Source organism: Rhinopithecus roxellana, chromosome 21 (assembly GCF_007565055.1).
Source record: "Rhinopithecus roxellana isolate Shanxi Qingling chromosome 21, ASM756505v1, whole genome shotgun sequence".
Lineage (NCBI taxonomy): Eukaryota > Metazoa > Chordata > Mammalia > Primates > Cercopithecidae > Rhinopithecus > Rhinopithecus roxellana.
Window position 1 is genome coordinate 36,597,276 of NC_044569.1, and position 27,888 is coordinate 36,625,163.

Sequence of the window (27,888 nt, forward strand, 5' to 3'; positions counted from 1 at the left end):
ATAACAGTTAAACGCAGGCAGTTTTATGCGTATTTTGGTATGTGTGTTTGTGCAGGAGTGGCAGAGAATACGTATTCTGACTTGGGAGGCATTAGGAATGTCTCCTGCTAAAAACCTCAAGTCCTTCTTGTAGCTGCCTTTTAAAAAAATGCAGCTGGGGCTGGGCACGGTGGCTCATACCTGTAATCCCAGCACTTTGGGAGGCAGAAGCAGGTGGATCACGAGGTCAGGAGATCGAGACCAGCCTGACCAACATGGTGAAAGCCCGTCTCTAGTAAAAATACAAAAATTAGCCAGGCGTGGTGGCGCACACCTGTAATCCCAGCTACTTGGGACGCTGAGGCAGGAGAATCACTTGAACCCGGGAGGTGAAGGTTGCAGTGAGTGGAGATCGCACCATTGCACTCCAGCCTGGGCAACAGAGCGAGACTCTGTCTTAAAAAAAAAAAAAAAAAATGCAGCTATCCCCCAGAAGGCCATCTCCATGAAGAGGCGGTCATTCATTTGATCACATCTTTCTTTGATCACTGGTCCCCTAATGGATTTGATGATCTCTGTGGCTGCAGAGACCCCTGCACAACGGAGGTGTGTAGAGACATGTGTGCATATGTGCAGGTGTGGTTATGCTGTTCCAGCAGGGTCCACAGTCTCCTGCAGCCTAGCTGGGGCTCCTCTCAGTTAAAAGCCCTTATTGAAGGATTCATTAATTAAAGAGACTCTGTCTCTTTTTAAAAAATAGAGACAGAGTCTCGCTATATTGCCCAGAGTGGTCTCAAACTGGCCTTAAGCAGTTCTTCTGCCTCTGGTCTTCCAAAGTGCTGGTATTACAGGCATGAGCCACCATGCCCAGCCAGGATGCATTAATTTAATAGACCTCTTTCTGAACAACAGATACTCTGGGGACCAGAAATTTGAATGAACTTGAAGGCATGATGGACCAAAGGTGTTATTTGAGGTCTGGGACATTGCCCAGGAATGGCTGACTCTGAGCAGAAGGAAAGCAAGCGAAGTGGGGACAGTGGAGGCCACCACGTCCTGGCAGGAAGGTGTCAGGGTGGAAGGTGCCTCCGCAGAGCGAAGGGAACCGGCTCCCTGTACAAAGGTGTGCCCCTAGGCAGAGCGAGAGTCTAGACCGCCATTGGGTTTCAAAATTATGCTCAGTGTGGAAACTAAAACCATGTTGTTGTTTTTAAACAATTTTCCAGTCATATTTTAATTTGAATTATTGTTTTAAGTTTGTGTCTGAACCAAATTAATATTGTGTTATATCACTGTTTGGAAGAAGAGACTCACTGAAATTATTATTTTTTGAGTTTGTTAAGGAGCAAAGTCTTGCTTCTTAAGATAACTCTTTTTCTGGAAAAATCTTAATTCATAAGTAAATCAACATCATTTTTCTTTCTTTCTTTTTTTCTTTTTGAGATAGAGCCTCCCTCTGTTGCCCAGGCTGAAGTGCAGTGGCGCAATCTCAGCTCACTGCAACCTCTGCCTCCTGGGTTCAAGCGATTCTCCTGCCTCAGCCTCCCTAGTAGCTGGGATTACAGACATGTGCCATCAAGCCTGGCTACTTTTTGTATTTTTCGCAGAGAGGGGGTATTACCGTGTTGCCAGGCTGGTCTCAAACTCCTGACATCTGGTGATCCACCCACCTCAGGCTCCCAAGTGCTGGAATAATTACAGGCATGAACCACTGTGCCTCACTCAACATCATTTTTCAATTTTAAATGTATAGTTCGTGTCTGCTAGGGTTTTATCTATCAATTTCAGTTAATTCCTTCTCATTTTTGGTCAACATATTAAGTACTTTCAACATAGAGGCTGTGAAAATTGTTTCATCGTCCTGAGATAGCTTTTTAATTTTGCATTTCAGAAATTAAGTTGAGGAACTCTTTTATTAATGTACTCAGCCTTTAGGTTAAAACACTTGTAACTGTGTTCTTAAAATCCAATTTTCAACAGACATTTTATTTGTCTCTTCCTAACCTCGAAACTATTTCTTACCATATTACACAGTTTTCCAAGGGAATTGTGTATCAATTGCTATGGTCCCAATAATCATTTTATTTTATTTAATTTTATTTTTATTTATTAATTTTTATTTGAGACGAGGTCTCGCTCTGTCACCCAGGCTGGAGTGCAGTGGTACAATCTCAGCTCACTGCAAGCTCTGCCTCCCGGGTTCATGCCTTTCTCCTGCCTCAGCCTCCTGAGTAGCTGGGACTACAGGCGCCACCACCCCCGGCTAATTGTTTTTTTTTTTTTTGTATTTTTAGTAGAGATGGGGTTTCACCATGTTAGCCAGGATGGTCTTGATCTGCTGACCTCGTGATCCACCTGCCTCGGCCTCCCAATGTGTTGGGCTTACAGGCGTGAGCCAACATGCCCGGCCCCAACAATCATTTTATTTGGGCCTGGGAAGTCATAAAACATTTACTATTAGTTTTAGGGCAGAAATTTTGAAAGTATGGTCTTTGAACAGGATGTGAATATAGTTAAGAATAAATGGAATAAAAATTATGCATATCATTTTCTTAGTAGACTCACTTTTTATGTATGAAATTTCAGTCTTTTGAATTGCATTGTCTTTCTTGAAGCCAGAATTTGCCTTTTCTCAAGGTTCTGCCAGAATAATGTTTGCAGCTGTTGCTGACTTCCTCCACCCTGTCTCTGTGCCCCTCCCACGTGGGCTTCACCTACCTCCTGTCCTTTGGAATCTCCAGGTCCTTGCTACAAGGCAGATTCAACCTTCTGTCAGGAGACTTTTGGCAGAAATGGGAACTGCAGGCTGTTTTCTCAAAACAAAGATTTCAAGGTCTGTAGAACATTTTGAGTGCCTGTGTTTACCACACAGACACGTAAGAACAAAGGGCGTTCCTGAGCTACTTGGTTCTTCGGCTTACCCCGTACTCTACTGCCAAATTTCTGAAGTCTAATATTTTTGGATCAAATTTGATACAAGTAGCTGTGTGCAATATATTTCTGGTCTTCACATAGCAAGGTATATTACATATTTATATCCAAATTATAATACTTGAAGTATATTTATTTTAAAAAATTGTAAAGATTTAGGGCATCTTTATGGCATTTTAGATGAGTTTTGTGATTATCCTATGGTATGTTATTTGTCATATGTGGTCTTACTTGAAAATATGTTTTTTGTTTTTTTTTTTTTGAGATGGAGTCTTGCTCTGTCCCCCAGGCTGGAGTGCAGTGGCGTGATCTCGGCTCACTGCAAGCTCCGCCTCCCGGGTTCACACCATTCTCCTGCCTCGGCCTCCCAAGTAGCTGGAACCAGGTGCCCACCACCATGCCCAGCTAATTTTTTGTATTTTTAGTAGAGACCGGGTTTCACCTTGTTAGCCAGGATGGTAGGATGGTCTCAATCTCCTGACCTCGTGATCCGCCCGCCTCGGCCTCTCAAAGTGCTGGGATTACAGGCGTGAGCCAACCCGTCTGGCCGAAAATACTTTTAAGTTAAAAGCACTTTACCTGGGTGGGTTTATAGAAACTCTTTGTAACAATTGAGGATTGTCTGAGGCATTGCAATCTCTTGTCTTCCTGAACCTCCTAAGCCATGTCTATATATGAGAGAGCAAAAGTTTTATTTTTTATTTTTTATTTATTTATTTTTTTTGAGACGGAGTCTCGCTCTGTCGCCCGGGCTGGAGTGCAGTGGCCGGATCTCAGCTCACTGCAAGCTCCGCCTCCCGGGTTTACGCCATTCTCCTGCCTCAGCCTCCCGAGTAGCTGGGACTACAGGCGCCAGCCACCTCGCCCGGCTAGTTTTTTGTATTTTTTAGTAGAGACGGGGTTTCACGGTGTTAGCCAGGATGGTCTCGATCTCCTGACCTCGTGATCCGCCCATCTCGGCCTCCCAAAGTGCTGGGATTACAGGCTTGAGCCACCGCGCCCGGCCCCAAAAGTTTTATTTTTAAGAGACAGGGTCTTGCTCTGTGGCCCAGGCTGGGGTGCAGTGGTGCGATCATAGGTCACTACAGCTTGAAACTCTTGGTCTCCAGAGATCCTTCCCCCTTAGCCTCCCGAATAGGCAGGACTACAGGTACGTGCCGCCATGCCTAGCTAATTTTAGTAGAGATGGAGTCTCACTGTGTTGCTCAGGCTGATCTTGAACTCCAGGCTTCAAACAATTCTCCTGCCCTTGTCTTCCCGAAGTGCTGAAATAAAAGGCATGAGCCACTGCACGTGGCAGTTTTTCTTTTTGACTTAATCTGGTTTTACAGCAGTTTGAGAGACATTGAGTTTGTGAATTAGCATTTAAAGGCTTTAATATTCCTACTAGAGTTTTGTTTACTGAGTGATTTAAGAAACAATGTGTATTATTGATAGAATCTTAAAAGTGATTTGGAGGTGAAATGCGTCCGTGGTTTGTAGTGACTTTGAAACACTATTCAGTAGGTTCACATGGTTTAAGAAGCATCATTATGGCTTTTGTGTGTTTTGGTGTGTGTGACTGTGAAGCCTCAGGAATTTAGTTTAAGCTTCTGAAAAGCCCACCAATAAGGATTTAGAATTCTGTTGTCCCACATCTTAGTCATCTCAACGTTTCTCATTTCTAACTTTAAAACATGTCAATTTAAAAAATTCAGTATATCATTAATTTCATCAAAATCTCTCATAAATCTCTGATAAAATTTTGTTTTTAAACAATAACCAATAATTTGGTTTTATTTATGTGATGAGAATAACAACTGGTATTTATTGTCTATACTTATGCAATTTTATAGATGGAGTTTTAACATTGAATGCGGAGAACACTAATTATGCCTATCAAGTTCCAAACTTCCATAAATGTGAAATCTGTCTACTATCTTTTCCAAAAGAATCCCAGTTTCAACGCCACATGAGGGATCACGAGCAAAATGACAAGGTATGTATTTTCAAAGGCGGCGTCAGGAATGTGAGCGTTGAAACTGGAGGTGCTGTAAAAATGAACACGTAAAATCAAAACTTTTAATTTCGGTTCCTAAATAGTAGAACATTTTATGTTGTACAAAGACATCTTTTGGCCTTTTTAAAAGTTAGAATTTATTTGATAAGATGAGAGAGTGAGAGCTTGTCCTGGTGAATTTGTATATTGAAGTTATTTATTTGTGGACAAATAATTATTTACAAAATACGACTTTTTAAAAGTAGTTTCAATTTCCTGTATGACTGAACATAGAAGTGGTGTGTTTGGAAGTATTTTTCTCCAATGGAGAGTTTTGTCTTTAAGTGATCTTGCATTTAAAAATGGTATTATAGATGTTTTAGGTTGTATTTCAGGAGGGAGCAAATATTAAATACTATCTTAAATAGAAATTTGAACTCTTTTTTGCAGTACCTCTTGTGGGATATGTCAAGAATTTTAGTGCCTTAATGGAATGATTTGCCTGATAGATGGAAAGTGGCAGTTAAAACTATAATTAAAAAAGTGATTGTCAACTTTTCTCTAGGTAGGAGCATGTAGGCTAGTGAGCCATTTGAGACCAGAAAAACACCAGGGACCTCCTTTAGAGAACGGGATATGACCATCTCAGGCTTGACTTTCAGCACAAATGGTGCTGCTATAGCTATGATAATATATAAATATAATATACCAGTATGCACCAGTATTATTTTCTCAGGTTTGACAATCTGAAGATACTGACTTATTCCTCATTAGGATCTTGTCACTTCAGAGAGAAATACCAGTGATTATCTTTTTACAATTGAATAGAAGAATACCTTCCATTTTGGGAAAATCTTAGACCTAGATAAGCAACTCTGTTAAAATCTAGTAAAATTTTGTATGATTATTTTACTTGAAGTGTTTTTTTTTTTTTTTTTTTTTTTTTTTTTTTTTTTTTTGAGATGGAGTTTCACTCTGTTGCCTGGACTGGAGAGTGGCACCATCTTGGCTCACTGCAACCTCCTCCTCCCAGGTTCAAGCGATTCTCCTGCCTCAGCTTCCCGAGTAGCTGGGATTACAGGCACATGCCACCACACCTGGCTCATTTTTGTATTTTTAGTAGACGGGCTTTCGCCATGTTGGCCAGATTGGTCTCAAACTCCTGACCTCAGGGTGATCCACCCACCTTGGCCTCCCAAAGTGCTGGGATTATAGGCGTGAGCCACCGCCCCCAGCCTGCTTGCAGTGATTTTGTTTATAATAGTGGAGTTGGTCAGAAATGGGAAAAATCCAACTTAATGAGTTGAAATTTTTCAGATTACAATCCAATACATTTATATGCAGTTTTTTTTTTTTAAACGATTCATCATAAACTCTATTATTTCAATGAATTAGAAGAGTTTGACAGAGAAAATGTTTGGAAGCAAACACTGAGAATACATTATTAGAATATGTTTCTTTCTCTGTGTGTTCATTTAACACCGGTATCCATACACCCTTACAAACGGCAAATGTAAGCATGCATATTTAGACATTCAACACAAACCCATGTCATGCAAACACATGGAGAAAGAAGCTTTTTTTTTTTTTTTTTGAGACAGAGTCTTGCCCTGTTGCCCAGGCTGGAGTGCAGTGGTGCAACCTTGGCCTCCCAGGTTCAAGTGATTCTCTTGCCTCAGCCTCCCAAGTAGCTGGGACTACAGGTGCCCGCCACCATACCTGGCTAATTTTTGTATTTTTGGTAGAGATGAGGTTTCACCATGTTGGCCAGGCTGGTCTCGAACTCTTAAGCTCAAGTGGTCTGCCCGCCTCGGCCTCCCAAAGTGCTGGGATTACAGGCGTGAGCCGCTGTGCCTGGGCACAAAAGTATGTTTTAATAACATGTTTTAAAGGTTATCTTTGAAAGGTGTTTCATTGTCAAACACTTACACTCATTGAAAGAAAACAGCTTATATACAGCATTTCTTACTAGAAATATTTCCTATGCGTATGTATGTGTTTTCATCCTTATAATCCTTTCAATAATTCTATCAGGTGCTTGACTGTGTTTATTTTGGATTTATTGACTTAAGGGCCAGAGGAGACTTCAGAAGTTTCTGTAGATTGTCTGTACATTATGGTACTTGTTAATATTTTCATAACATTTATTGAACAAGCATCTGTGAAAAGATTGTATTTCAGTGGCTTCTTCACTTTTCTCTCCAAATAGCCACATCGATGTGACCAGTGCCCCCAAACATTTAATGTTGAATTCAACCTGACACTTCATAAATGCACTCACAGCGGGGAAGATCCTACCTGCCCTGTGTGTAACAAGAAATTCTCCAGAGTGGCTAGTCTCAAAGCGCATATTATGCTACATGAAAAGGAAGAGGTAATTGTCATCATTTTGCATATACTTTGTTAACTGATTGTTAAAATACATCTGATCATGAGTGAGGAGGATTTTAGGTATAAACTCGTTTTAAAAGCCTTTTGTGTAGATTTCAAGGAGCAAATTGTCATTAGATTTGCCTTGACGCCAGTTGACTGATAAAACATTTTATTTTCTGGCCCTGTCAATGCCTTAGGGTAGAGACATTTTAATGTGTAGTATATTTGAAGGATCAAAATATATCCACATTGGCTGGCAGAGGCTCTTCCTGGCGCCTCACCCCCCTCTTTGTAAACAGAAACTAACTTTTATATGATTCTGCCGTGGCCAAAAGTAACTTTTCTGCTTCTGAACATGGTAGAATCTCCTTGCTTGCTCCTGGGTCCTCTGACCTTTGAGAATCTGAGGGAAGAGAATCATTTCATGATGGCCCCAGGCAGCTTATACACCAAAGTGACCACTCCTGGGAGCTCCACAGGCCCGATGTCTAGGACAGCTTTAAGGATGACAGGCCACAGTGCTGGGTTGGGGGCTGAATCTAAAGTGCCAATGGCTGTTGCTTAAAAAATATGCTCCTCCTTGGTTAGGTGCGGTGGCTCATGCCTGTTAGCCCAGCTTTTGGGAAGCTGAGATAGGAAAATTGCTTGTGGCCAGGAGTTTGAAACCAGCCTGGACAACGTAGTGAGACTCCATCTCTACAAAACAAAAACAAAAAACAAGAAAACCTTCTCTAGACTCCCCCTTTGCATTATTACTGTAAAAAATTAGGAAGATACAGAAAGTTAAAGGAGAAAGTCATCTCTAATTCTGAGATAATTACTGATAACTATTTGGTATATTTTCTTCCTGACACAGAAAAACACAGTATTGAAATTGCATATTCAGACGATCCCTGACTGAAGATGGTTTAGACTTAATGTTTTTTTGACTTTACGGTGGTGTGAAAGCAAACACATTTCTTAGAAACCTTACTTCTCTTGTGATGTCAGGCAGAGGCAGTGAACTGCAACTCCCTGTCAGCCACACGCTTTTGGCTTGTGATACTTTCAGTTCACCATGGGTTTATCATAGGATGTAATCCCATCATAAATCAGGGAGTACCTGTATAAAATTTACATTGTGAAAGCTGACTTCACACTTTGTTTTTTTTGAGATGGAGTTTTACTTTTCTTGCCCAGGCTGGAGTGCAATGGTGCCATCTTAGCTCACTTCAACCTCCGCCTCCCAGGTTCAAGCGATTCTCCTGCCACAGCCTCCCAAGTAGCTGGAATTACAGGCGCCTGCCACCACGCCTGGCTAATTTTTGTATTTTTAGTAGCGATGGGGTTTTGCCAGCTTCGCCAAGCTGGTCTTGAACTCCTGACCTCAGGTGATTCACCTGTCACGGCCTCCCAAAATGCTGGGATTACAGGTGTGAGCCACCATGCCTGGCCTGACTTCATACTTTCTACATGATTTTGGGTCCTGTTTTTATCAATGTCTTTAATTTTTATTTTATTTATTTATTTATTTTTTGAGATGGAGTCTTGCTCTGTTGCCAGGCTGGAGTGCAGTGGCACAATCTCGGCTCACTGCAACCTCCGCCTCCTGGGTTCGAGCAATCCTCCTGCCTCAGCCTCCTGAGTAGCTGGGACTACAGGTGCGTGCCACCACGCTCAGCTGATTTTTGTACTTTTAGTAGAGACGGGATTTCACCATGTTGGCCAGAACGGTCTCAATCTCTTGACCTCGTTATCCGCCCGCCTTGGCCTCCCAAAGTGCTGAGAATACAGGCATGAGCCACTGTGCCCAGCCTAATTTTTATTTTAAAGTAACTTATTTTCATCTCTTAAAATCTTATAATACAAGTAATGCATATTTATTTTGGAAAAAAATTAGTAAAAAAGGTAACATTAAAAGCACCCATAGTGGACTTTAACAAAGCTGAACACATAGAAACAGCAAAGTGGTGGTTACCAGAGGCTGGGGGATGGGGGGATTGGGGAGATGTTGGTCAAAGGCCACAATATTTCAGTTAGATGGGAGGAGTAAGTTCAAGAGATCTGTTGTACATCATGGGGACTACATTAGTAAGAATACATTGTATGTTTGAAAATTGCTGGCTGGACACGGTGGCTCACGTCTGTAATCCCAGCACTTTGGGAGGTGGAGGCGGGCAGATCACTTGAGGTCAGGAGTTCAAGACCAGCCTTGCCAACATGGCGAAACCCTGTCTCTACTAAAAATACAAAAATTAGCCAGGCATGGTGGCAGGCACCTATAATCCCAGCTACTCAGGAGGCTAAGGCGGGAGAACCACTTGAACCCAGGAGGTGGAGGTTGCAGTGAGCTGAGATCATGCTACTGCACTCCAGCCTGGGCAACAGAGCAAGACTTTGTCTTTAAAAAATAAAAAAAGAAGAAGAAGAAAAAGAAAATTGCTGTGAGAGTAGATTTTAAGTGTTCTCTCCCCAAGAAATATGTATGTGAGATAACGCATATAAAATAGGTGGATTTAGCCATTCCTTAACGTATACTTATACCAAAACATCATGTGGTACACCATAAATATGTACAGTTTTACTTATCAATTTAAAAATCAATTAGTTAAAAAAATTATAAGAAAGAAAACATACTATGTGGAGAGAATACATTTGGTATTTCAAACTTTTTTTCTATAACATGCTTTTCTTAATAGTTTATGTTTAAAATAGTTTTTTAAATACAAAAATAGGATTATGTCATTACACAGATTACTTTTGTAACCTACCTTTTTCCATAACATATTGTAAATACATACTCCCTCTTTTGACTCATCATCAAAGTTATCACTGATTATCAAATATTAATATTTTAAATTATTAAAATCTGCAGTATCTTGGGCAGGTGTGGCAGCTCATGCTTGTAATCCCAGCACTTTGGGAGGCCGAGGCACTTGAGCTCAGGAGTTTGAGACTAGCCTGGGCAACGTAGACTGTCACTACAAAAAAAAGTCCTCAGCATCTGGATTTAGCATAATAGAATATAATAATTTTCATCACTGTTTAACATTTACATTGTTTATATTTTTTAATATTATAAGTAATACATCTTTGCATATGAATCTTCTTATGCATCTTTAATTATTTCCTTAGGATAGATTCCTACAGTTAGATTAATTGAACTAATAAATAAGACTTTTTTCTCCCAAGTTCTTTATGGAATGCCCTATGACATTCTAGAAAGTACATGCCAATTTAACACTTTCTCTTGCAGAGTTTAGGAATGCCTGTCTCACTCGTTGATAGTGCTATTCACAAATGGCTATAGTTATATTTATATTTTTATTTATTTTTTTGGGGGGAGGAGTCATGTTCTATCCCCCAGGTTGTAGTACAGTGGCGTGATCTCGGCTCACGGCAGCCTCCGCCTCCCAGGTTCAAGCAATTCTCCTGCCTCAGCCTCCCGAGTAGCTGGGATTACAGGTGCCCCACCATATCCAGCTAATTTTTGTATTTTTAGTAGAGATGGGGTTTCGCCATGTTGGCCAGGCTTGTCTTGTCCTGACCTCAACTGATCTGCCCACCTCAGCCTCCTAGAGTGCTGGGATTACAGGTATGAGCCACTGTGCCCGGCCAGTTTAATTTCTTAAAAGCAGAAAATGTATTAAATAATGGTGTATTAATATATTTTGGAATAAGTAATATGTGCACACAGTAAGAAATCAAACAGTAGAGAAGATTATGAAGAGCAAAAAGTTACATCTCCTTTGGGTTCCTACGTTCCAGTTTTGCTCCTCAGAAACAACTTTCATTAGCAGTTTCTTCTGTATCCTTCCAGAGACATTCAATGCCTGTACAAATCTCCTCTGCACCCTTCTTAGTCAACCCATAATATTCTGTGCCTTTTCATCAGTTAGCTGTGTATCTTAAGTGCAATTCCACATCTGTTCATCAGAGAGCTGTCGCTTTCTTTTTAACAGATGCATGGTATTATATTGTTTATACGTGTGTCATGATTAGCAAGTCACTGCTGTTAGGTAGACAGGTCATTTCCAGCCTTTTCCAGACGAAGCTATGGTGAGCAAATATTTCTGTCCATGTTTGAGTTCTCAGGATGGGTAGTGTGGCATCCCAGAGGACGTTTGGTTACCACTGTTGCGGGGCTGGGCGTGGGTGGGGTGCTTCTGTTATCTCGTGAGTAGAGGATGCTGCCAAACACCCTGCAGTGCCCAGCACAGCCTCCATTGCTATGCCTGGCCCAGAACATCAGTAGTGTGAGGTTGAGGAAACCCTGGGTTAATAGAAATGTGAGATATATTCCTGGAAATGGAGTTGTTAGGTCACAGGATATGTGAATTCAAAATTTTGATATTGTCAGATTGTTTTCCAAAGAGATTTTATCAGTTTATCCTCCAGCCAATAAATGGTCTATAAGATTGCTCATTTCTTCATACCATTTTCTTTCTCTTTAAAAAAATTATTACTTAAAAAAAAATAGAAATCAGGTCTCACCATGTTGTCCAGGCTACTCTTAAACTCCTGGTGTCAAGTAGTGGTTGGATTACAGGTGTGAGCCACTGTGCCCAGCCCATTCTTGCTTTTTTTTTTTTTTTTTTTTTTGAGGCAGAGTTTTTTACTGTTGCCTAGGCTAGAGTGCAGTGGCACAATCTTAACCCACTGCAACCTTTGCCTCCCGGGTTCAAGCGATTCTTCTGCCTTAGCCTCCTGAGTAGCTGGAATTGCAGGCGCCTGCCACCATGCCCGACAATTTTTGTATTTTTAGTAGAGATGGGGCTTCGCCACGTTGGCCAGGCTGGTCTCGAATTCCTGACCTCAGGTGATCCACCTGCCTCGGCTTCCCAAAGTGCTGAGATTACAGCCCTGAGCCACTGCGCCCGGCCGGCCATATTGTTTCCAATACTCTGTTAAAAGTTGTCTCCTCCAATCTGGTAATTTAAAGATGGTATGTTTTTGTTTTAATTTATATTTCTTTAATTATGAGTGCAGCTTAGCATCTTTCCATGTTTATTAGCCATGAATAATTTGTTTTTATTTTACTTAAACAATTGTTTTGCAAGGTGGATGTGTGGGGATTATTGGTCTTATTCTTGCAGACTTGTGTAAAGTATTTACATTCCTGGAAAGTGAGGTTTTTCTGCCTTGCGTGACAGAATTCTTTCTTGCTTTCTGGTTTCGTTATTTTTCTCTTCCTGGCAGAAATTTTTAAATTATGATGGACTCAAATTTTCAATCTATTCATTTATAGATTCTGGTTCTTGTGGCTTGATTAGAAATGCTTCCCCATTCTAAAATTATTTTCTAAAATATCCCACACGTCTGGAACATCCCACACGGATCTGCCTGGTACAGATCCTTATACACGCAGAGCAGAACTCGCATGGAAGGCATGCGTCCACACTGATGCTGCAGTGTAGCCTATCCCCACGGGGCCTCCCCGCCTACCCCTAGTTCCCACGTGGACCCCTTCTCTCGCAGGACCTCCCCGCCTTCCCGTAGTTCCTGTGTGGGCTCCTCTCGCAGGGCCTTCCCCTGGTTCCTATGTGGGCTCCTTCTCTCCCAGGACCCGGCGCCTGCCAGCACCAGCATCATCACTCACTCTCTCATCCTGGCTGTTCTGAAGGAGCCGACTGCTCTGCCGGGACCCCCATGGTCTTCCTATCCAACAGCCCTCAGGATGTCCACATATCTCAAGCCAGCCACCCGACTCTGCTTTAGATGGCAAGCATAATTAAATATGGTCTTCCTCCTCTGCCGTGGTTCTGTGAAGTCAGCAGGGTCACCTGCTTCAGTTTGCTGCCGTGTAGGACCTCTCCCTTCCCATTCTTATGATTCTAGGCCCTCAGTTAACTGCCCTCCTTCAGGTTACATTATCTGACCAAAAAACACAGTTCAAAGCAGAGGAGAGTGGAAGGCTTGGGGTTTCGTTTTTGAATATGTGGATATTAACCAGCTGTTAAAAGTCAAAGCGACACAGGCAGGTACATTTGGAGGAGAGCCCGTCTCCTGCACCCTTGCCCACCCACTCGCCTTGGCCTCTCCTGGGCTGCCTTCCTGCTTTTCTAGTGTGTGTCTGCTGTGTCTCTCTTTGTGATGAGAAGCAAATGTTTGTATATTCTTATTTTCTTTTTCTGGCTTATCATAACATGTAAAATTTAGAATTTTATATAGTTAAATAGAGGCTGGTATTTTTATTGTACTAAATATTGAGATTCAGGGGAGAACTGAACATGTTTGTAATGTTCATCTTGATGAGAACACGGAATGTGAAAACATCAGCGATATTTGATTACTGTGGATTCAGCACACTTTTTACATTTGCTAAGTATTTTGAGATCCTAGCGACACCGTGTAGGGAGGTGTTTTGGCCGTGTGTTGGGTGCTGCTCGCCTGCAGGAAGGCGGTGCATTTGTGCGCGTTGGTCCCTGCCGCCCTCCTGCTTCTCTGCGCAGCCTCGTCCACACGCAATAATTGGGCGGCAAGTCTTTGGTTCTGTGTTGTTCGCAACTGGCATGTGCGCGGGTTTTGAAAACATCACCCTTATATCATTTATTTGTTTTCATAGTGTGTAGTGATGGCGTATTCACCTAGCTTTTTATTTTGAAAAATTCCAAAGTGAAGACTGGAAATAATAGTACAATGGATGTTTGTATAACCTTTTCCTGGACTCACCAATTGATAAATTTGTCAGATCTCACCTCCCCGCTTCTCCCTTTTTTGAACAATTTTCGAGTAAGCTGCAGATTTCACGTTATTTTACCACTAAGTACTTCAGGATGTAGCCCCTGAAAACAGAGACACTTTTCTTTATTTCACAAAACAGTGATCACAGTTTAACATTGCTGTAATAGCCATTTTCAGAGGTCCCTATCTGGAGGGGAAAAGAGTGGCATTTTACAAGGGAGCAGTTAGTTTTGAACGGCTGAGAGACTTCTCTTTTGACCCTGGAAGAAGTGGAAGAGGGCTTAGGCGGAGGCGGGTGCAGGTGGAGGAGAAAGCGGGGGAGGGCTCAGATGGAGGCGGAATTGGAGCAGCTCCTGGTATGTCTCGCACGTGTTCCCAGCCTTCCTCAGACTGTGCTTTCTTAGTGTCTCATGAAGTTTTTCATAGACTTTCAGGCAGAACCCAAGGGTCTGTGTGTTAACCAGTTAGATCTGTATGATCTAGTAAGTATTTTTCTTAATAACGTAATAGTTATTTGAAAGACCAACCCAGGTGTGTTGGGTACTGCACAGCCTCTATATCCTTGCATTTCCTATTTGCAGTCATTTTCACACTGATTTTAGAGTTTTCTGTTCCACATGATTCTTCACTCCATCTTTGATCTTTAACCACAGCAACCACGGAAACTTAGCTTCACAAAGACATGATGTTATTGAAACTGAAGTACCTCAATCTAGTTTCTGGGTGTTATTGGGCAGCATGGAGCACCGCCGTTTTCCTTGAACGTGTGACCTGTTCCTGGGCCTCCTCATAAGCTTGTCACGGTGCACTGCGGTGCCTCTGTTCATGGGCTGGGGCTGAGGCCTTAGACCCCACGTTTCTCTGGGAAATGGAAACATTACTGTCTTCACCAAAAACATGAGGCGGCCTGAGGCATCTAGAGATCTGCATGGGAGGCCTATTTTGGGAAATGAGAGCAGAGCCCGAGTGGGGCACATCCGTGGGCGGCCCCGGGAGCTGAGAGCCCATCTGTTTGTGGAGTCTGGGCTGGGCGGGGGTGTGGTCTCCTTTTCACCACTCAGCCGCTGGGAGGAGTGGAGATGGTGGTTTGCCTGGAGCTGGGGGCTTCTGAAGCGTGTGATTGGGAATAGCAAAGGAGTCAGGGCCGTGGGAACGTTGGCGGGAGAGCTGAAATGTTGAGGCGTGTGGTCTAGGCAGAGACGTGAAACTGGAGGGGTGTGTGTGAATCCTCTGTTAGGATGACACAGGTGGGTAAAGGTGGTTGAAGAGTCTGCACACGCCACACGCTCTGGGTGGCCCAACCTGAGGATGACATGAAGGGTAAAGATTTACCTCTAAGGCTACACCCGTCTAATGGGGTCACCAGAACAGCGAGCTTTGCCGTTTTCCATTCTGAAGTTCCTTCAGATGTGCCTTTTAATAATTCACTGTGATTTCCTGCGTAACTGGAAAGAGAAACAACTGTCATCCGTCATTTGCAGATGTTCTAAGGTATTTATACCTTATCTTGAAAACCTTCCCTTCATCCTGTTTTCTCTTCCACAGACGGACCAGGTTCTTGTCTGTATCGCTTCCCACAGTGGTGCTCACATCCTTTGCTGTTTGCTTCAGTCCCTGCCTCTGCTGTTGTGTAGTTTTGTTATGCCGTGGTGTCCGGAGTAGGACCACATCATCTGAACTTTGTGCAGCCTACTCTCATCCGAACCCTCAGTTCTGTTTGTAAAACTCCAGCTCCCTTCGTCTCTCGCTATTGTGGTTGTAAGAACTTACACATTCCTTAGCTTCTGACTCCTTTTTAAATTTTTTTGAAAAGGCTTTTGAGAAATATTGTGTTTTCTGAAATTGCTTGACTTTGCATTTCTGTTACTACTCACCCCTGCTTCTGGTTTCTCCCTTCAGCACACAGCAGGCTGCTTTGATTAATAAGTGACAAGAGGAGAAGAAAGCGGGGAAGAGTCATGGAAGAGGCTTTGCTGAACTCTGGCGTGAAGCTGGTGAGGGAGCTGTGAGGATGCTTCACTTCTTCCTTGGCACTGCGTGTCTGTGCTGCCAGAGGAAGGGTTCTGGAAGCTGGGCTGTCATATTCAGCCACCTGACCTTAGCAACCTCATACTGAGCTCAAGCTTTACACGAGCAGAGGGGAAAAAGGCCTCACTGTGCTTGTTCTATAGTAACATGTTGACAATATGTTGGCTCTCTTTTTTCCTACCGTTGTGTCAGCGCTTAGGTCAGGGTTTGTGACTGTGCCTCACCTGGCAGCCTGGCGTATGTGGTACAGAGCTGGTAGGGCAGCCCTGCCCTCAGGCTTGTCCAGCATCTTCATTTGCTATCTCTGTGAGTTCTTTGCTTCTGTCGCATATTTTACAGTGGGAACGGGAGGAGGAATGTGCACTGCTTCTCTTTAAAGGCATGATCTGGAAGATGCATTTCAGTCCTGCTCACATCCAGTTAGGTAGAACATAGTCATCACACCAGTGATCTAGTGGTTGGAGCGGCCCCCAAATAGTGCTGAGCTGATTAGCTGTGTGCTCAGCCAATAAGTCTATTATTGCGTAAGAAAAGAAGAATCAGTATTGGAGCACAGTTATAAATCTTTTCCTATATGTCAAAATAATACATTCCTCGCTGCCTTTGTATTTTGTGTTTGGGTTTTCAGTTAATTGATTTGAATATGACATATTAATAGTAACTAGAGGGATACTTTGTGACCTTTAGTTGTATTTAAAAATAACCTCTAAGGTCCCAGCCACGATGGAGCAGCTTCCTTCTCCTCGGGGTCCCCGTATCACTAATTGTCATTAGAGATAACCAGCCAGCAGGCACAGAACGACTCTGAAAGGCATCAGAGGTGGCGGACAGTTGGAGGGACTTGAGGAATAATGTGGCCATCAGCTCCCTGGGTTTTTTTTTTTTTTTTTTGAGACGGAGTTTCTCCTTGTTGCCCAGGCTGGAGTGCAGTGGCACCATCTGGCTTACGGCAAGCTCTGCCTCCTAGGTTCAAGCAATTCTCCTGCCTCAGCCTCCAGAGTAGCTGGGACTACAGGCGCCGCCACCGCGTCCGGCTAGTTTTGTATTTTTAGTAGACAGGGTTTCACCGTGTTAGCCAGGATGATCTCGATCTCCTGACCTCATGATCCACCTGCCTCGGCCTCCCAAAGTCCTGGGATCACAGGCGTGAGGCACCGCGCCTGGCCTGGGTTTCTTTTTTTCCTCCCAGACACCTGGACAGGGTGTTGAAGAAGCCTGTAGCCTTCTGCCAACAAGTGGAGAAGAAAAACACTCCAAGAAAAGCTGGTTTCTCTTAGCCAGTACTGGGAAAAGATTGGTCCAACAGAATAGAAAATCTTTTTATGGTATTTATTCAGTTCCAGTGAAATGCCAACTGAAAAGCTGCTTGGCAGAGCCGAGTGCAGCATTGAACTTCTACTCCATTCTGTCCCCATCCTTTGGGAGCTGGCAGCACTTCGATTTCCCGTTGGGCCCAAGCAGGAGCTAACCTCGCATCCAGGAGGGGGATTCTCCTGGCAGAGGGCGGAGACACCCAGAATTTCCCTCCCAGCGTGTGGGCAGAGTCTATCTGGAAGCCTGCCTTCCATCCTCCCTTAGCAGAAGCAGGCAGTGTTCTGATTCTCCCTCTAGAGTGTGTCAGTGGGTCCAGTAGGGAGCTGGGCTTCCCTCCCCATCAGTGATGAGATGGAACCATGCGAGATGGACAGGTCTGCTCTGTGCTTTCCTCCCCCCTGGGGTCAGTGGAGCTCTGCGAAGTGGGTCTCCACTGCTGCTGGTCCTTACACTGCATCTGAACAGGGCAGCTGCTGGTGAAAGGAGAGCCCGAGAACTGGTCCCACAGTTTAACACCCAAAGTGTCCAGGACACAGACATGAGCCAGCACAGTCCCGACTGGAACAAGAAAAGAGTGATACCAACATGAAGAGGGCCTGGACATTGGAATTATCTGACAAGTACTTTAAAGCAGCTGTCAAGAAAATGCTTTATGAGTTTTGAAACAAATGAAAAAACGGGAGAAAGAAATAGAAGAAAGAACCAAAGGGAAATTATAGAACTGAAAAATCCCATGATTGAACTAAAGAACTCAGTGGAAGGGCTCCCTGGTGGACCAGAGAGGACAGAAGAGAATCAGAGGAGAACCTGAAGATAGAGCAGCAGGAATGACCTCGGCTGAGCAACAGAGAAGAACTAGAAAAATTAATAGGGCCTCAGGGAACTTTGGGACAATAACAGAAAATTCTGCGTTTGCATCATGGTCATCACAGAAGGATAGGAGAAGGAGTGTGGGGCTGGAAAAGTATTAGAAGAAATAATGGCTGAAAATGACCTAGACTTGGTAAAAGTCATAACTCACAGATTTAAGAATTCAAAACAGGATAAACCCAAAGAAATACACACCAAGACATATCATAATCAAACATTTGAAAACTAAACCTAAGAAAAAAATCTTGTGAGAGACTAGAGAGAAATGATCTTTTGTTTACAGAAGAACACCAATTCAGGTGACAGCAAATTTCTCATCTGCCTCCATGGAAGCTAAAAGAAAATAGCACAAAATTTTTCAATTCCTGAAAGAAAATAATTGTCAATTACAAATTCTTTTTTTTTTTTTTTTTTTTTAAATTAGAAATGGAGTCTTGCTGTGTTGCCCAGGCTGGTCTCAAACTCATGGGCTCAAGTGATCCTCCTACCTCTGCCTCTAAAGTCCTGGGATTCCACATGTAAGCCACCATGCCTGGCTACAAATTCTATGTGTGGTAAAATGTCCTTCAGGAACGAAGGTGAAATAAAGACTTTCTTAGATGAAGGAAAACAAACTTGCTAGCAGACTTACCCTTAAAGAATCAGTAAAAGAAGTTCTCCAAACAGAAAGGAAATGACAACAGAAGGAGGCTTGGAACTTCAGAAAAGAAAGAAGAATGGGGTGGTGGTTAATTTTCTGTGTGAATGTGGAGAGTGTTTTTGGATGAGATTAACATTTAAACCATTGAGTAAGCAGATTGCCCTCCATGATGTGGGTGAGCCTCCTTCAGTCAGACCTGAATAGAATGAAAGACTGACTTCCCCAAGTGAGGGGGATTCTCCCGCAGGTAGCCTTTGGATGCCACTTACATTATCAGCACTCCTAGGTCTCCATCTGCTATCCCACACTGCAGATTTGGGGCTTGTCAGCCTCCGTAATCATGAGAGCCAATTTCTTACAACAAATATGTGTTTTGTTTGTTTGTTTGTTTGTTTTTTGAGACAACGTCTCACTCTGTTGCCGAGGCTGGAGTGCAGTGGCACTGTGTTGGCTCACTGCAGCCTCCGTCTCCTGGATTCAAGCAATTCTCCTGCCTCAACCTCCTGAGTAGCTGGGATTACAGGCGTCCACCACCACACCCAGCTAGTTTTTATATTTTTAGTAGAGATGAGGTTTCACCATGTTGGCCAGGCTGGTCTTGAACTCCTGACCTCAGGTGATCTGCCTGCTATGGCCTCCCAAAGTGCTGAGATTACAGGTGTGAGCCACCGCGCCTGGCCAACAAATATGTACACACACAAACACGCACCTGCGTTCTCTTTGTTCTGTTTCTCTGGAAAACCCTAATACAAAAAGAATGAGTAAGAATACAAAATTGGGGTGAGTATAATACAATGTTCTTCTCCTTATGAATTCTTAAATCATAGTTAATGGTCAAAGCAGAAATTATCATCTGGTGTGCTCAGTGTACATGGAGGAAATACTCAGGACAGTGATATTTAAAGAGGGGAAAGGGTGCAAGACTCTGAATGGAAATAAGGTTTTCTGTACTTCTCTCAAGGTGGCAAAATGTCGATGCCAGTAGATTGTGATAAGTTCCGTATGTATAATCCTACCTAGAACAATCTCCAAGAATGCTGTAGGAAGCAATGTACTAAAAAAATACTACTAAAAAATCAAAATGAATTCTAAGAAATTCCAAAAAGTAATCCAGAAAGGGAGGAAGAGAAGCAAAGCAAAAGAAACATGAACGAACAACAAATAATGACAGACTTCAGATACCAATAATTACTTTAAATGTAAGTACATGAATTAAAAGACATTGCTGGCCAGGCACGGTGGCTCATACCTGTAATCCCAGCACTTTGGGAGGCCGGGGTGGGTGAGTACCTGAGGTCAGGAGTTTGAGACCAGCCTGGCTAACATGGTGAAACCCCATCTCTACTAAAAATACAAAAATCAGCTGGGCATTGGGGCGGACGCATGTAATCCCAGTTACTCGGGAGGATGAGGCAGGAGAATTGCTTGAACCCGGGAGGCGGAGGTTGCAGTGAGCTGAGATCACGCCATTGCACTCCAGCCTGGGCAATGAAGTGAAACTCCATGAAACAAAACAAAACAAAACAAAACAAAAAAAACCTCTCATATGATCTAACAATACATTGTCTCCAAGAAACTTACTCCAAACATAAAATGGCCCAGCACAGTTCCTGGCAGGTAGAGAATTCAACTAGTGACAGCTGTTGGAATTACTGCTTTTTAAACTGTTCACCACTTAGAACAGTCAGAGAGCCTTCTGAAGAAAGCTGCTCCGTTTGGTAGAAAGTGCAGGTGCATTGAGGTCTGGGGGAGCGACTGTGGCTCCTTCAGTGAGGTTGAAGATGAGGTGAGATGAAAGTCGGCGAAGCACCCAGCAGTTTGTTGGGCGCAGACAGTATTGGGGGTACCAGTGCAGGGTCCCCTGAAACCTTGGAAATAGTACTGAAATTGCTTTCTAAGGGTTAAACTCTGAAGTCATCAACATTGGATTGTAGTAGTAAAAAGTTACAGTTAAAATGGGTGCATTTGTTATATGTAAAGTATGCCTCATTAAAATTGGTTTAAAAAATAACCTGTAAACATGTCTTCTTATATGTACTTAGGAACTATAATTAACTTTTTAAAGTGTTCCATTTTTAAGTTTTTACTTTCAGAACACCGAAATCTAATTTTTAGTTACTGCCCTATTGAGATTTATAGTCTAAAATTCATAGTGGTCACTCCTCTGTCCAAATAAATCTCAAACCTGGAAGAGTAAACCAGAAAAATTACTGTAGTTTTTAAATCACTTAGGAATTTTTCTTAAAGTCACATAATTATTGAAGGTCACATTATTTTTTGAGTAAATCACTTCCTTTAAGGGGTGTTATAGAATGTTTGGAGGAAGAACGCGTGCACGCCCACACACACTCACACAAACAGCTTTCTCACGGAAGACATTGTTCACATTTATTGATCATCTCAGTAGCACGTACAAAGGAATAGTGATGGATCAGGTTCTGTTAAGTGTTGAGAGAAGAGCAGCGTTTTGTGGGGTGGGTTTTGGGTTTATTTTGTGTGTTGAGCAGTACCTGAGGTCAGCAGAGGCACACTGCATTAGGAAGAGAAGCATGGCTTCTGAGAAGGCCAGGACAGGAGACAGGATGATGATGTGGTGGGGATCTGAGAAAGGGAAAATCCCACACACTCAGAGTCTGGTGAACACACGCTGCCATCCTAGGGCGGGGGGTGGACAGGAGAGCAGCCTTGAGGCAGTCAGTACCTAGCATTGCACACTCTGGTCTTTTAGAGATGATCATATCTTCAGCAAGGTGGAGACAGATTAAAATGCCATGCATTTCTCTTGATGATTTCCTGTGGCCACTTAGCATCATGAGAATTACCCCAGGACAGCCTCTGCTTCTAGGTGAGAGATGTGATGTTAACTCTGTATGGAGAATACAATGAGCGGAAGGCCTGTTGTCCTAGTGGCCTGTGACTATACATGGGGTGTTGTTCTCCTTGTGGAAGACTTCCTTAAGTCTTGCCAGGGCGGGCAGGGGGAAGGAGGAGCATCCTGGCTCTTTTTGGCTTGCAGGAGAGAAAGCAGAAAGACAGTGATGTAGCCGTCTGTAAGCTGTGAGGTCTTGGCTTTGGCCTGGGAGGTGCTGGATCCTGCTTGCACCATCTGAGTATGTTGTGCATAAACTAGGGTTGTAACTCAGACAGATCCAATAAATGCCTGAGTAATATCCATGTAGATATCCCTGAAACACATGAATCAGATCATCTGGTAAAAGAGGAAGTGAAAAGAGGGTGGATGTGAACCAGGGCAGTAACAGTACAGAGAGGAGCGGGCTGCGAGGGGTTTTGTGATGTGATTTTGAGACAGGAGGCACAGTGGAGAATCATTGGTAATGAAAGCCATGCATTTTCTTTTGCCATATGCATTCAGGACTGCAGACTTTTTTTTTTTTTTTTTTTAAGAGCTGTGTCAAATTATGATAGTTTTTTTTGTGGGGAGTTTCCTAGAACAAATTTTCTTTTATCAACAAGTCACTAAAAATCTAGTAGTTTATTATTTCCTTAAATTATTATACAATAATACTACTTTAAAGTTATTTACATGATTTTTGGATTTCTCAAGATATTTCACTTTTCTTTGTCTTTTTCTGCAGTATAACTACAGGTAGTATCAATTAACAGCCTCATTTTAATGAGGTTTACAAACATTTATTTACAAGACTAGTATGTGCAGATTAGAAAAAAGTCTGATAGAAAAAAATCAATGCATTTTATTTGGAAATAACAGTTTATGCTCATTGGCGGGTCATGTTTTCTCATGTTTGGACAGTTCATTTTGAGGATCATTTCAGTAAATACTGTAACTGTGATGGAACTCCACATGAGTGAACTGAAATTTGTACTAAGTCAGCAATGGCTACTGATGAAGTAATTATTGAGTACTCACTCTAGGCCACGCACAGTCAGCGTCTTATATGTGTCATTTTATCTAACCTTATAAGGGCAGGGGTTATTGTTATCCCTGTTTCATAGGCTCAGGGTGGGCAGTACACCCAAACTGGCAGGTTAGCTAGTGATTGGCAGCCTTAAGGTGAATCTAGACCCAGCTGTAGAACATCTAGACCAGCATCATCTAAGTGAAAGATGAATAATTTTAAATTTTCTAGTAGCTACGTTTTTAAAAGAAAAAAAAACCCGCCGGGCGCGGTGGCTCAAGCCTGTAATCCCAGCACTTTGGGAGGCCGAGACGGGTGGATCATGAGGTCAGGAGATCGAGACCATCCTGGCTAACACGGTGAAACCCCGTCTCTACTAAAAAATACCAAAAACTAGCCGGGCGAGGTGGCGGGCGCCTGTAGTCCCAGCTACTCGGGAGGCTGAGACAGGAGAATGGCGTGAACCCAGGAGGCGGAGCTTGCAGTGAGCTGAGATCTGGCCACTGCACTCCAGCCTGGGTGACAGAGCGTGACTCTGTCTCAAAAAAAAAAAAAAAAAAAAAAAAAAAACCCAAACAGGTGAAATAAATTTTAATATATTTATTAAAATGTCCAAAATATGAACTCAAATATTAAAGATTACTGAGCTATCATTCTTGTATTTTTGCTCAGAGTCTTTGAAGTCCTGTGTGTGTGTGTTCTGCAGTTACCCCATGCGTCGGTTCAGAGGGTCCCTCGTTCACAAGCTCAGTAAGCCAGGCCACAGCCTGCGCTCTGCTCTGCCTCCAAACCAAGTGAGACAATGACACGATCTATCTATTAAAAACTTGAAAGCTGTCATTTTGTTTCAAGGTCATCTCTTAAACCATAATCTTAGTTTGAATTCTTTCCTGACCCCGTGTAGTGCTGAGGTCATCCTACTTCTCTGAAGTGCTCACAGAATAGGCGGACCCAGTGCCATTACCCAATACCAGTTCAAAACAGAACTCATTTTGCTCAAAAATTGTGTCGCTCTCTTACCCTTTTCCCAATGTTTCCATCTTTTTCTTCCAATAAAGAAATGATTTTTGTATATTCAAATACATTTTTGAGAGGTGAAAGTGATGCTTGTTCCAGAGGAAAGTATTAGATCAAAACCAAGATTAGAGGGAACAAGTAGTTTTCATTTAATTTGTGTCTTAACCGTTGATCATACCAGTTCTTTGAAGAAGGAGTGGTTTTGAAAGGTTTGCTCTGCTCACCGATGGGTTTTCTGTTCCAGAATCTCATCTGTTCTGAGTGTGGGGATGAGTTTACTCTGCAGAGTCAGCTGGCCGTGCACATGGAGGAGCACCGCCAGGAGCTGGCTGGAACCCGGCAGCATGCCTGCAAGGCCTGCAAGAAAGAGTTCGAGACCTCCTCAGAGCTGAAGGAACACATGAAGACTCATTACAAAATTAGGTAATATGAGTCATTACATGGGCTTGGTCAAAAATCCATCTAATATGTTAAAAGCTGGCGCACTCTGCTATGACCCAGTAGAAATGCTTGCAGCAAGAACCCAGCAAAGTGGAACCCCACAGATAATTTGTTGTTAGAATGTCTTTTATAACATGCACGGTGCATCCTACACATTCATGAATAGCGTCAGGCTATGTTAGTAGAAGTGTTTACCTAGTATTACAATGTTGAAAGCTGTAGAACAGGGTACTGGCAATACATGTTTATGGGTAGATAACAAAATATATAAACTAGACTCACAAGGGTTTAATTAGTACTCTTTTTAATAAATTAATTTGTAGTACTCAACTGTTAAAAGTCCTATGTGCCTGACACTGTTCTTAGCATGTATATAAACAGAACCTCATTTCTTTTTTTTTTTTCTTTTTTTTTTTTGAGACGGAGTCTGGCTCTGTCGCCCAGGCTGGAGTGCGGTGGCCGGATCTCAGCTCACTGCAAGCTCCGCCTCCCGGGTTTATGCCATTCTCCTGCCTCAGCCTCCCGAGTAGCTGGGACTACAGGCGCCCGCCACCGCGCCCGGCTAGTTTTTTGTATTTTTTAGTAGAGACGGGGTTTCACCGTATTAGCCAGGATGGTCTCGATCTCCTGACCTCATGATCCGCCCGTCTCGGCCTCCCAAAGTGCTGGGATTACAGGCTTGAGCCACCGCGCCCGGCCTTTTTTTTGTATTTTTAGTAGAGACGGGGTTTCACTGTGTTAGCCAGGATGGTCTCGATCTCCTGACCTCGTGATCCGCCCGTCTCGGCCTCCCAAAGTGCTGGGATTACAGGCTTGAGCCACCGCGCCCGGCCTGGAACCTCATTTCATCATTACAAACAACCCTGTTAGGCCAGAGTACTTTTATGTTCTCATTTTGCAGATGAGAAAACCAAGATTAGAGGGACCAAGTAGTTTCATGAGATTTTGTGGCTTATTAAGTCAGGAGTTTGAAATTTAAACCCTAATAGTCTGATTTTAGAGCTCATAATCTTAACAACTGACTATATTTGAATGCATTTATACATTTATTTCTATTCAAACTTAACATGTTTTAAAAATATTTATATTTTACCTAATTCCTGATGATATATATTTTTACTGATATTTCCGTTTCTTAATAAAGTGAAATAAAATATTCTTCCTGGCCCTTTTGCTCAAGTTAGCTAATGGTGATAATCAGTTTTCACACTAATTTAGCTTTCTCCAACAAACTCTAAAAGGCAGTATCAGGCCAGGCACAGTAGCTCACGCTTTTAATCCCAGCACTTTGGGAGGCTGGGGCAGGCAGATCACCTGAGGTCGGGAGTTTGAGACCAGCCTGGCCAACATGGTGAAACCCCGTACCTACTAAAAATACAAAAATTAGCCAGGCATGGTGGCACATGCCTGTAGTCCCAGCTACTCGGGAGGCTGAGGCAGGAGAATTGCTTGTACTCAGAAGGTGGAGGTTGCAGTGAGCTGAGATCATGCCACTGCTCTCCAGCCTGGGCGACAGAGTGAGGCTCTGTCTCTAAAAATAAAATAAAATAAAATAAAGGCAGTATCGATTATCATTTTAACTACTATATTATCAATTTAGCTTGCCATCCTTCTAAGCCGCAATGTTTAGGAAATATCTGTACTTTTTAACAACAAGAAGTCACATGGCAGTTGACTAACACAGTTTATAAAATGCCTGAAGACTCTGATGTTTCTTTATCCTCTTAGACATTGTGTTTGAGAAATGTGGACTGGACGTCCACATGATCAGCTGTCTCCTGTTTTTCTTTTTCATTTTGCCTCTTGTTGACTAATGTGGTATGCACCTAATACTTTATGATTTCAGTGATTTTTTTTTTCTTTTTTCCCCAGCCAATTGGATGGTAATTTCAGTGATTTTTTAAATCCCCAAATATAATAATACGTGGTCTCTATACATTCCAGATTTTTATTCTGATGAGGCTTTAACACAGGCATTTTTGATGTTTCCTTGGAGGTTTGAAAGATGATTGAAAATGTTTAGGTGCTTGCGGCACTCAGACAGTTCTGGCTTCTAGGTCTTTCCAGACTGAGGGGCAAACCAGACAGACGAAGCCTCGCCCTCACAGAACTGCCCTTTAGTCGGGAGATAGGCAGTGACCAAGTGAGTGGGTTAGTCAGTACCATAGTTTCAGATAGTGGTGCGTGTCAAGAAAGGAGGACAGTGGGATGACTGTGTGCAGTGTGGCTGAGGGAGACTGGGGAGGCAGCTGTACTGCGTGGGCCTTTCTGAGTGGGGCTTTTGGAAGGAGACTGGGGTGAAGAGCAGGGAGCCCTGCAGCCTTAGGGGACGTGCCTTTCAGGCTGAGGGAGTGCGTTGGTGGAAGCAGTGAGCCTTCCTAGTGTGAGAAGCAGGAAGGTGGCTGGGGTGAGGAGAGCCTGCCTGGCGGGGCTCGGGATGTGCATTTCCTGTGAGTGGGATGGGAGCCCTTGGAGGGTTTTGCACAAAGGGAATGGCGTGACTAGACTTTTGGATGGCACTGGGCCTGGTGTGTGGGCAGGAGTCAAAAGCAGGGAGATCTTTCTGGAGGCTATGGAAGCAGTGCACTGAAGAGCCGAACCTGTTCTGAGGCCATGATGGTGGCTGGAGGATGGAGAGTCGTGTCCACATTTGTGGGTGTTTCAGAGTAAGACCAGCAGCTTTTAGAAATGGACTGGAAAAATCCAGCGGGACTCTTGAGACTTAAACTTGAGCAAGAGGGAGCTTTCATGTCTTGACATGGAAAGGAGCAGGTTGGGAATCAATGAAGAGTTCTGTTTTGGACAGCACCCATGAGGCAATGCCAAGCGAGAGTTGGCTGTCCAGGGCTGGAGCCAGAGGAGGAGGCAGAGTTGCTGGAGGTAGGAGTTTGGACGTCATCGGTGTGCAGATGGTAATGAGAGCAAGAGACTGGAGGAGATGGTGTGGGTCAGGTGTCAGTGTAGAAATTATACCCATAGCATCTTTGTTTCTGACCATCACAGGTAAAGTTTTGTCTAGAAGAGACATTTTGCTCCCCCTCCCCAATTTCAGTTTTTGACCTGGAAAAAACAAATTTTTTTCATCAAAAATAGAGAAAAATGAGTTTTATGATTTTTAAAAGTAACGCATATACACACAGACACATACATATATGTGATTGATTTATTAAAACAGGTTCTGATGACTAGTCAGCCAAATTTTCTGGTAGGATTTTCATTTTGACTTTATGGTACAAGGTACAAGGGAGACATCTTACCGTGTATTTTGCCCCCCTTTATTACACTAGGGTATCAAGTACAAGGTCTTATAACCGGAATATCGACAGAAGTGGATTCACGTATTCATGTCCGCACTGTGGAAAGACGTTTCAAAAGCCAAGCCAGTTAACGCGACACATTAGGATACACACAGGTATGAAAGCACGGGCTTCTGGGTGACTGACTGTGGCTTGAAGGGAAGAACAGGTGCCTTTGTGCTAGCTCGACTTGGAATCTGACCCCAGCTTTCCCATAGTTTGCTGGGTGATCTTGCTGAAATTAGTTACTCTTTGTGTTATTTTATTTCCTCACTTGAAAAATGTGGCTCTTTTATCTGTATATAGTTGTCCTAAATTATAAATTTAAAAATATGTGTAGTGCTCATTGAAAAGTGCTTGATACATGGTAGGCTGTTAATAATTTGGGATTGATATTATTACTGTTATTATTATTGGTATGGTATTTATTTATTCCCTCATTTATTTTTACTGTGTGTCAGATATTACACTGTGCTAATT

At 42.9% G+C, this 27,888-nt stretch overlaps 1 protein-coding gene across 3 annotated transcripts in view; it reads left to right on the forward strand.

Moving 5' to 3' along the window:
• Positions 1-27,888, forward strand: part of ZNF236 (zinc finger protein 236) — a 146,736-nt gene that overhangs the window by 21,031 nt on the left and 97,817 nt on the right. For all 3 annotated transcript variants that reach the window (XM_030925730.1, XM_030925732.1, XM_030925731.1), the window contains exons 2-5: positions 4,746-4,888; positions 7,098-7,262; positions 23,916-24,094; positions 27,400-27,524. In XM_030925730.1, the coding sequence (XP_030781590.1) occupies positions 4,746-4,888; positions 7,098-7,262; positions 23,916-24,094; positions 27,400-27,524 (612 nt within the window). The remainder of the gene's footprint in view (positions 1-4,745; positions 4,889-7,097; positions 7,263-23,915; positions 24,095-27,399; positions 27,525-27,888) is intronic.